Raw genomic sequence first — 10,684 nt, forward strand, 5'->3', positions numbered from 1 at the left:
GAAGCAGAGAATATGAAAAGAGACATTTATGTACATCACAAGTTTATCTGAGTAAAAATGTGCCTCGTTAAAAATGAAAGAATGTTCCTCATCAAATTAAAGGTCATTACAAAATCCTTTGTAAGCAATCGATTTTTACTATCAATTACAATAACTATTTTAAACAAAGGGCTCTTTTCCTCACAGTTTTGAATACAGAACACATATTTTCGAATGTCAATTACAATCTCGACTATCAAATAACAAATGCTCTCGAAAGAGTTTAAGCTTGTTCAGTGCAATATGTTTCGCTTTTCGTAAAATATAATTTGCAAGGACACAATTTAATCTTCAATACCCAATACAAATGATAGAATACGGTCATTGCATGGCAAGAGATAATAAACCGTAAATAACTGCAAAAGACTTTTTTATCAGCACAAACGTGATCTTTTCTCCCTACTGAGGAGATTTGTATAAAAAACACTTATTTTTCCTAAAGGAATGTTAAAAAAATCATAATGTTTATTTCAGGAAAGGATGGATCACAAAATTCCGCCCCGCACTTAACTCACGATTTCATGCGAGCTTGGAGAATGCATTTATAATTTTGTTGAATAGACAGCTTAATTATGTTCAAGAATCAATGTTCAGGAATCATAATCTTTGTTTCAGGAGAGGATGGATCAAAATATTCCGATCCGCGCCCCACCCACAGCACCGACCAACAGGAGAAACTTGACCTTCCAAGATGTGCATGTGTCAGGCGTCATCACAATCATTCTGGAAGTGGCATTGTTGATAGAAAACCTTCTCCCCCTGTTAGTGATTCTTTGGTGGAAGAGACCAGGAGAGAGAACTGTGTGCGACAAACTTATTACAGCTCTGTGTGTGACGTTCATATTTTCAGCGCTCGTTCCAGCACCGCTTGGATTAGTTTCGTATTTTTATGGGAGTTGGTACGGCGGGAAGGGAACTTGCGAGTGTTATCAAGTGACGTCTACTTGGTGTACATTATCTTCAATGGCGCTGGTCACCTACATGTGTATAGATCGCCACCAGACATTGTGTCCTTGCCCTAGCTGCAAGAACTCGGAAGACTGTCGAGAAAACGTTGGAATTGTGGTTATGTTGATCTACACGGTGACCTTGGCCATAGCAACGTTACCCGTCATAGGCTTGGGTCCTGAAATAATGAAAGGAAACACAACGTGTGACTCATGGATAGTACTTACGCCTTCTTCCGGACGTCGACAGTGGTATTTTATTTCGTTTTTGATATTTGGGTTCCTCAACATACTTTTATCGACGTGTTCAAGTATTTTCATTTTCGTGTTGCTGCACAAACCGGATTTAGCTGACAGGATGAAAAAGACACGGATCCCCGTAGAAGAAGGCGTTTCTCAGTTGCTACGTCATCAACGTCCGGAAGAAAATACGTCATGGATGATAGTATCGCTCGTGCTCCTCGTGCAGCTCACGTGGATCCCATTGTTGGTAAGATTAAGTACCATCTGCACATGTATGTAGAGAGGATCACTCCAGCAGGTTTGGCTTGACATGGAGATGAAAAAATGTTACTCTATGAGAGAAATGAATTATGCTTGACTGTGTTACAGAGCACATAAAAGGTTTCACTGTAGGAATGTGTGAATTGTATTTGACGCCGCTTTTACCACTATCTCAGTTAAATCACGGCGGGTCTGCCTTGAGCACTATCTTGGTTGTGATAGAGAGTCCACACTGGTGTAAGGGTATAAACGTTTGTCTTTTAGTGAGCAGGCGCGCTGGGAAGATTGTTAAGGAACGTTGCACCTAGCTGCGTGCAAAGTGGAACTGTTTATAAAACGTCAATAGAGAAAAGAGCCAGTCTGACTTAGCCTCCGAAACTGATTCCATAGGGCGCAAAAGCCAGTATATCTATGTCAAGTAAAAGTCAAGGGAAACTAGTAATGACACCGGGACTGGTGTTCATAAAAACAAGTATATGATTCTAAACGAAGACGACCATGTATTCCGGCACCTCAACGGTGTGATTATCAATTATGTTCTTGAGCGGTCACCAACTCAATGATGAATTCGCGATGTGGCCACTTAAAATTCCTATGGGGACCTTTTAAGATCTGAAAACCTACACAAAACATTGTAAACAGCGCATGCAGGTGCATAAACGACATCATATGAGAGACTCGAATCCACTCGACGAAAATGGTAATTTTTTTAACTTTTTGAAAAGCCTCTCTCTCTCTCTCTCTCTCTCTCTCTCTCTCTCTCTCTCTCTCTCTCTCTCTCTCTCTCTCTCTCTCTCTCTCTCTCTCTCTCTCTCTCTCTCTCTCTCTCTCTCTCTCTCTCTCTCTCTCTCTCTCTCTCTCTCTCTCTCTCTCTCTCTCTCTCCTGCCCCTCTCACACATCTCACTGTCTCCCCCACCTTACTCCTCTGTCGAATCGTTATGTGCTCATAAAAATAGTTGGGCCAGTAGTCTGAAGATCTTGTAAGACAAGCTTTTGTAAGACAAGGCTATCTCAGATATGTTAAATTGTTACTTTCTGAAGATTTTTTGCTCATCGATGGCTTTAAATTACGAAGCTAAACGCTGAGGTAGCGTTGCCAAAACTGTCACAATAGTGTGGAAATAGACAGATCAACGGTGTGGAAATATACAGATGATCCCATGGCAAGTTCGCATAATATTACTGTTTTTATTCAGTCTCGCAGAAAACTTGCTGGGGAAGTCCCATCAATTTATTTCTTCATTACTCAGACATCTTGCTAAAAAGGTTCTGTTTGGGCTGGAACTCAAGCACGGTGGCACGCTGTGTCACGCCGTGTCACGCCTCACTCACACTAATCCACATGTGACGTCCGTTTGCATGTTTAATCGTGAGGACCCTACAAACCAGTGTTGACTATTATGTAGCCATCGGCTACTATAACAACAAATAAATCATCAAGCCTGCCCATCCCGTTCGGTTTGTAGCTTCTCCACAACATACGTACTGTACTCTGGAAGAAGCCAATAGTACCCACCATGATTAAGCTCTGATTTGTGTGTCTGGTTTTTTTAAATTATTATTTCATTTTGGGGTGGAAGAGTGGGTTCTTGTTTTTGTTTCCTTGTTGATTTACTTTGTGTTGTTTTTTTCCTTTTTGGGGGTGAGGGATATTGTTTTCTTTTTCTTTTCTTTTCTTGTGAAATTAGAAATTTGTATTTCTTTGTTAGGAAATAGATTTCGACAGCAGAAATAACATTCATTCACACTGGTAACATAAGAGAAGCCCATATCTTGTGTTTATATATGGTGAAATACTGATAAAAGTGGCAGAAAAAACATACTCACGACTTACTCATTCTGAGACTACACAATTTTGCACCAAATATTTCTGACAAACCAACAGAATCTATATCCATTATCACTTATAGAGCCAACTAACCGCGACCATAACAAAGTTTAAAAAAGGGTTTCTTCTTCTTTTCTACTGGCTCTATTTGTGGAGAATCTTGTCATTATGTAGCGTAAATCCAAATAATGGAATCAACTACTATTTCCTGTCATTTACAGGCCAAGTAGACTATTACGACATCGACGACTTTGATGGCGCCTATCAAAGTTTGCTTGAAGCGTGGATTCTTGTGGAAATCTGATTTACCCTGAGGCCATATTAGGAGTTCCTATTAAGCGCGTTCGATATCTCACAAAGAGGATTTGCCATTTTTTTTATTCAAACAGAATTTTGACAGAGTAAATATCTGAAGGGTAAAGACGGTTCTTGTGTCGCTCTTATACTGTACACTAGCGCTCTATACCTGGGATAGTGAGGTTGATGAACCCTACCGAGCAAATGAAAGTATCACCCATTTGTGATGATGGTTAAAATGGAACAAGTAACAGTTTCGTCAGTGGTGATATACGTGACTTGTTTTTCTTTCTTTGCTGTTTAAACCCCCTCCCCCCAACCCCCAACAACACCCCACACCACCCAATCAACAATAGTCTAGCTATATGGCAGCGGTCTGAAAATAATCGAGTCTGGACCAGACAATCCAGTGATCAACATCATGAGCATCGATCTACGCAATTGAGATACGATGACATGCATCAACCAAGTGAACGAGCCTGACCAACCGATCCCATTAGTCGGCACTTACGACAAGCATGAGTTACTGAAGACCAATTCTGACCCGGATCTCCTCGGGTCTCTAGGTCATGGAGACATTGCATATTTATATTGAAATATAAATTGATGCTGGATTTAGGTTTTCAGGCAGAGTCATAAAAATATGACAGTCATTATGGGAGGCTGTTATTTTCAGTACATTACATCATCAGAAATTTCCGCCCGGTTGTAAAACATAATGGGTTCGTCAGTTAGTGAAAATTGTTTCTCATCACGAACTAATCTTTAAAATGACCTCGTTACCAGGAATTTAAAACGAAATTTGTCAGTCAACAGATTGGACCAAAGTCGTTATTAATCACTCGAGGAAAAGATACGATGGTTACCGAGCAATGTTGACATTCACTGAACAAATATTAAAACAGGATTTTCTAACATACAAAGGCAAAACATATTCCTTCAACTAAAGAAGCACATGGAATTTTTCCATTTTTGTTTATGCACACATCATCAGGAACATCGAGTGCACAATCAGACATCAACACCACACTGCGAGTGTATAATAACGAGCATATTAACGACCATAAACATAGGACACCGATCATATCACAAATGTAAAGACGATAGCGTTGACGTTGAAGTATAACGGAACAGTTTATTTTTCCCAAATGATACAAGTAATTCAATGCGCTATGTCAATATCGAAATGTTTCTTGCAATCATTTTGTAACGTTCTATTTCCATATAAATGTAACAATAAAAGCTATAGCAGAAAGTCAACGTCCATTTTGTCAGTTAACAGTGCAGTCCAAATTGCAATGTATGTCAGGAAATACGAAAATAATGACACTTACAACTGATATGGGAGAATGGTGATGTGTGATTATGTTGGCTAGATTAGGACAAGGCAAGACAAACCACAGTGGTTGATATTGTGAACATGTATTTAATCCATCTATGCACCATGATTGCTGATTAGACACTCCATATGTAATTGTAGTGATGCTCGTTGGGTCCCACCCGGGTCCCGCCCGATTATGTCCCTAGGCTTGCCAGCATCAGGCTCGTGCTCATTTCACCAAGTGTACATTAATATCTAACCGCGTGTAAAGCCCATTTTTCTGGTTTCCCCCGCCGTGATGTTGTTGCAATATTGCTAAAAGCGGCGTAAAACCAAACTCAGTCAGTCAGTCAGTAATAGCTAATCGCAGTGACACGTCCACGTTATTGATGAAATCACATTATTCAAACACTCAAATGAAAGGTCAGGGCTCAGACAACACATACTCATCAGGTAGTCTCAGGCAAATGTTCGTCTTGACAAATGCCAATTGATGTCTCGCACTGTAAGGTTATAACAACCATTGACCATTTCAGATGCTATAAGCACAAAGAAACGTTCGTCTTAAACAGTTATACACGATGTATACACAGGAACCTTTTGATGTGCAGGAATGATGTTTGCGATCGTACATTATATCTTCGGTTGTTGAAGACTGTTTCATGAATTTCGACGGGTAATGGCCGTAGAACACACGGCAAAGGTCACACGCTAAAATTACTGGTCAAGGCTAAGCATTTGGGCAACATGCATATGCATAAATATTCAAACAATTCGCCTCGTTCTGTTGAGGCATAGATGGCGCCTGAGACCGAGACCATATAGAACCACTTCAATATGATTTGTCGGTAGGCAATGGTTTTGTATTGTTTTGCTTACAGTGAAATTACAATGAATGTTGGCATGGCTCTTGGTCTCATGTTGGATGACACACAATCGGCCAGTGGCCCTTGAGATTGACTTCCGTAGTCCTTTGAATTCTACTACTATTGTGCATCTTAATGATAGCTATAAGCACTAAGCACATGTTCTTCTTACACGATGTATATATACGTGTCTTTGGAAGAGTATGAATGGTTTTCATGGTTTTCTCTAATGTGTGATAAGTGTTATTCCTCAAGTAATGTGGTTCATTGTCACATTACAATCTCAAATACAATCTGAACGAGGTTCGTGATTGGGGAATATTACTTCTGATCCATCAATCGTGCTTTGTGATGTTTGCATTGGTTTAGATCTTAAATCTGTCATTACCCATGTCTATGTTGTATATATCCTTCTCCTGCTGTTGATGACTTCCTCAGACAAAGAAAGACGTTGGTGCCGTCAGATAGAGACAGGGATTGAATCTGTGAGTCTGATGGTGACGTGTCAGATGATGGCGATAAAGACTGTGATGACGTCAGATGTAATTATAAGACATTTTTTTAAATCGGATGTGATAGACATGTGAAATTTCGATAGCTATTTCTTCGTTTGATACAAGTTTGGCGAAGTAATAAATGCAATTGTAATAGAGTGTCCTCTTGGTTTCAGATCATGATAACATTTCAGAAGGCAGGCGTGGACGTCAGCGAGGCCGCCATGATGTATGGGCTGCTTGCTACGTCACTTCCGGGTTTGCTGAACCCTCTGCTGTACGGTCTGCTATTGGACAGTTACAGAGAGGGATACAAGAAGATCATTCTCAAAATATGTGTGTGTTGTAGGCCCAAGGCGCCAGAGACTCAAGAACTTAAAGGTATTGTCAAAGGTTAACATATGGAAAACACATTTGGTATGACAGAACATAGTGTATCACAGTTAACTACGGATATAACGACCTCTCAGAGACATTAATCACATTTCGACTAAAATACACAGCAATTGCTCAGGACCAAAACACTTTCCGCTATATCCGTCAGTTATATGCGTGTTCGGTATAAACGTACTGTATTATATGTGTTTTGGTGGGGAAAACTGCACTAGCTCATTTTTAATGTGATCACAAGTAACTTGTTTGGTTTTGTCAAAGATGTTTATTGTACAAAAGGCCTCCGCCCATATACATTGGAGTTATACATAGTTATACATATGTTGCAATAAGTAGTAATTAGTGATCCAAGCAGCAAGTCATGTTACAGGCAGGAAATTACGTATAAGTAGTGAAATACGATGGGCCTATAAAACTTTATATCAGATTGTTACGTTTAATAAGAGCATAATTAATATAGTACGACAGCTTTATTATTTCATGATCGTCAGTTGATGAAAGAAGTAGTTTAAAAGCTAATGAAGGTTGCTTAAATAGATATTATTCAGCTATATATTTCGTACGTTATAAAAAGGACATACAAGTAAAAAATGAATTTCATTTTCCACATCGAAATTACACAGAGGGCATCTTCACTTGCATCTTTCAATATAAAAACGTCTTTCTTCGTTTACTATTATGTTGATCAAGCCTAACCTTAAACGTAGAAATGGATCTCTTAATGTCTTTGATGTTACAAACGATGGATATTTCTCCGGCTGGAGTAATGATTTGTATATTCTACAAGAGTCATACCGTGAACTATTATATATACTGAATGCCAGTCTTGATTAAACATATTAAGACTCCTTTCTCGAAACTGAGTTAAAAACCATGTTTTCTCATATAAGATGCCCACGTCACTTTAACAATGTTGTCCAAATGAACAAGCATGTTGTAAGACTTTTTAGGTAATCTATTTTCTTGCATACACAATATCTTAAACCAGAATTTTATACATCGAATATGAGCATTTATGTACAGGGGATACCTGCCACATTCACCGTATACCATACAATTCGGTGTAGATGGTCCAACATTTAAAAATATCTTACAGGCCATCAGATGTATTTTTCAGACAGACAGACAGACCGACACACACTTTATTCGGTAATATACGGCCTTATGGCCCATTTTACAGTTAATATATAATGTATATAATGTCACGTGAGCACAAATTGAAGTAATTATCTAGCAATAAATATTTGTTTTAACAATGTTGCATCTGCATGTATAACAAGAGGATTTTGTGAGTTTAATAAGTTTACCATTAACATATTGTCTTTATGGACATGTTTAATATGTGGAAGATATTTCTCTCTCATATCTTTATATTTATCACAAACTAATAATACATGAAATTCATCTTCAATAAAAACCAATTTACAGTTTGCACATTTAATTAGATCAATATCGTTCTGTTTATGTCTTCTAGAAAATTGACATTAAAATTGTGTAGGGAAAGTCTAAATTTACACGTGGCTCTTATCAAATGCTTATTTTCTAATGATGTCAAAAATTTCTCTGGTTCTACAGCTGACTTATTCGAATTATAATGACATAAACAGGATGAAGATGAAATACTATTGTGCCAGTTTTGATAATACATATCTTTTAATCTTTGTTTTAATGAAAATAGAATTAACTCATCATCATCAAAGTCTTGCGCAATGCAAACAAAAGAATACCCACAAGTAAAAAGCAAGGATCTAACATTTGAAACCCAATTACAACTGGTCTTACCATTACCATCAAGAGATTTTAATAAATTATAGCATTGATAAGGTTATCGTTGTCGTTCCATCTTTAGTAATTTACACCAGTATTTAACCACTCTTACTTGGCTGAGAATGAAAAGAGGATAACGCCCTGTATCGCCTAAAATGGCCTAATTTGTAGCAAACTCCCAACCCGTAAAAAGCGTTTAAAATAAGATGATTGGACTTTTTCTATTGCCTCATTATATTTAGTGCCCCATATCTCTGCACCATATAACAAAATCGGTGCAATTTTACCATCAAAAATAGAACATGCTGTAGAAAATGGAACATTTACAAGTTTTTGTTAAAAATGTATATACTGAAATAACAGCTTTAGATGCTTGACATGCTAATTGTTTACAAGATACTGACCATGATAATCTAGAAGATATAACTAATCCTAAATACTCATAATATGTCTTACTTTGTTAAGGAACAATGTCATATGCCCAATGTTCATGTTTAGCAATTTTGCCTCCATTTCTGAATACAATGACATTTGTTTTTTTGTAACTTGACTTCTAAACCCCATTTCTTGCAAAAGGGTGTATTTTTCTATGCATTCATATCCCCAGATCTCCATACAAAAGAATGGGTTGAATTTGACAATGAAATAGTTTAAAGTAAATACTGGGCGTCAACACACCAATTTCATACAAGGCAGATAAAAAAACTTATCAATGCTTTCTTAGCTTTCAATGATAATTCAGTAGCAGATGATTTCCAATTCATAGTGGATGTAAACTGGATACCAAGATAAGTATAATGCATGCATGCATGCATGCATTGAATGAGGTAAAGGCTGGATAAGGGAATAACCTTTGATTTTGAATCCTGACATTTTGTATATTTTTGTTCTCACAATGACAAAACCGAACAATAGTTGTCGACAGGAAGGAAATCGCCACACATAAGTTTCTTTTCTCTTTTTTATTGAAGTTCAGTTCACCGTTCAAGTGATGTGCTATAACACTGTTGCAGGTGTGGCGTCATCACGCGGGCTCTTGACGTCAGAGAGGAAGAGACTTACAAAAGTAAGCATACGTGATTATACGAACTCCCAATCCGGACCTTCCGGATCACACAATCCTATGTTTGACACGGACTCTGTCACAGAGCTGGTTGGACAACCTGACTCCGAGGATGGCTTGACATGTGACCCTGACTATGACGAATACTATGAAGACATTACCCAAGCTAACTGTGCCCAGTGTGACGTCCATGATGAGCTGTATCAGTCAGGTGGAAGACTTGTCACCAGCGAGGTCATGATGACGTCAACCGGAAGTAGTGATTCGTTCATGGATTCAGAGGACTTAGAACACCATATAATGGACGAAAGTGTAATTTAAGACACACGTCCCTATTCTGATACTGCCTGCTATATTAAAAGAATTTTGTAAAATATCAGTTTTTTTCTTTCTTAGATGTGTTTTATGGACATTGCAATTTGTTGATAATATTACTTATATTGATATAGTGGCTCCTTTGGGGGATATAGAAATCTTTTGATTTGTCATATGTAGATGGTGAAGAGTTCACCCTTTGATTATTTGAGCTAGTAAGTGAAACAGAAATTCTTTGTAAATTTGAGCAAATAAGAAAGGTTAAATTGAAACCGTTTGTTCAGTTGTCCAAAGAAGAAATAGTTCAGCCAACGAGAGATCTATTGTGACAAGATATTCAGTAATGACGCATTAAGAGATATGACGCACAGGAGATATTCTGTTACAAGGTGTCAAGTTTCTTTGTTTCAATATCCTCAGAACAAAAACCTGATTGCCATAACATATAAGGTCCCACAATAGCCTACTGAGTAGTTAAATAGCATAAGACAACAATACCTGATAACACTTGTGCTGGGTGTAAAGAGACACAAGAGGGAATAAATCAGCTTCGGTTAATTTCTCTCCGCGTCTCCTCGCTGGATCTTACGGAAGGCAGACACGAACGTCCTAGACATCTATTTACAGATGAATGCAAGGTGCATTGTACAGCATGTTTAGATCATATTTAATGTTTACACTTCGGGGATTATTCACATCGAAACAGACACTTCTCAACTCGGATTGAGGTTTGGGTAGGGTTGTCATAAACAAACATCACTGGAGTCTGCAGTTTCAATCAATGCCCCGGCCTCCAGCGTTCTGAACCTTTCCCTTCAGAGATAGAATCCAACGGCACATTCCAAATTT

The 10,684-nt window shown here is 38.1% G+C and overlaps 1 protein-coding gene across 1 annotated transcript; it reads left to right on the forward strand.

The window, feature by feature from the left end:
• Window positions 1-660: 660 nt before the first annotated feature.
• LOC124281641 (rhodopsin, GQ-coupled-like) lies at window positions 661-10,220 on the forward strand. The gene is made up of 3 exons (XM_046717575.1): window positions 661-1,476; window positions 6,474-6,678; window positions 9,471-10,220. The coding sequence occupies exons 1-3, from the start codon at window positions 661-663 to the stop codon at window positions 9,839-9,841; spliced, it is 1,392 nt and encodes a 463-aa protein (XP_046573531.1). The 3' UTR covers window positions 9,842-10,220.
• Window positions 10,221-10,684: the final 464 nt, after the last annotated feature.

Source organism: Haliotis rubra, unplaced genomic scaffold (genome assembly GCF_003918875.1).
Source record: "Haliotis rubra isolate DU_JTF1 unplaced genomic scaffold, ASM391887v1 Scf287, whole genome shotgun sequence".
Classification (NCBI taxonomy): domain Eukaryota; kingdom Metazoa; phylum Mollusca; class Gastropoda; order Lepetellida; family Haliotidae; genus Haliotis; species Haliotis rubra.

Excerpts from the sequence above, each read along its gene's own strand:
- LOC124281641 (XM_046717575.1), top strand. The coding sequence starts at position 661 with ATGGATCAAAATATTCCGATCCGCGCCCCACCCACAGCACCGACCAAC. Across the intron at positions 1,477-6,473 it reads TCACGTGGATCCCATTGTTG|ATCATGATAACATTTCAGAA; the intron begins GTAAGATTAAGT and ends TCTTGGTTTCAG. Across the intron at positions 6,679-9,470 it reads AGAGACTCAAGAACTTAAAG|GTGTGGCGTCATCACGCGGG; the intron begins GTATTGTCAAAG and ends ACACTGTTGCAG.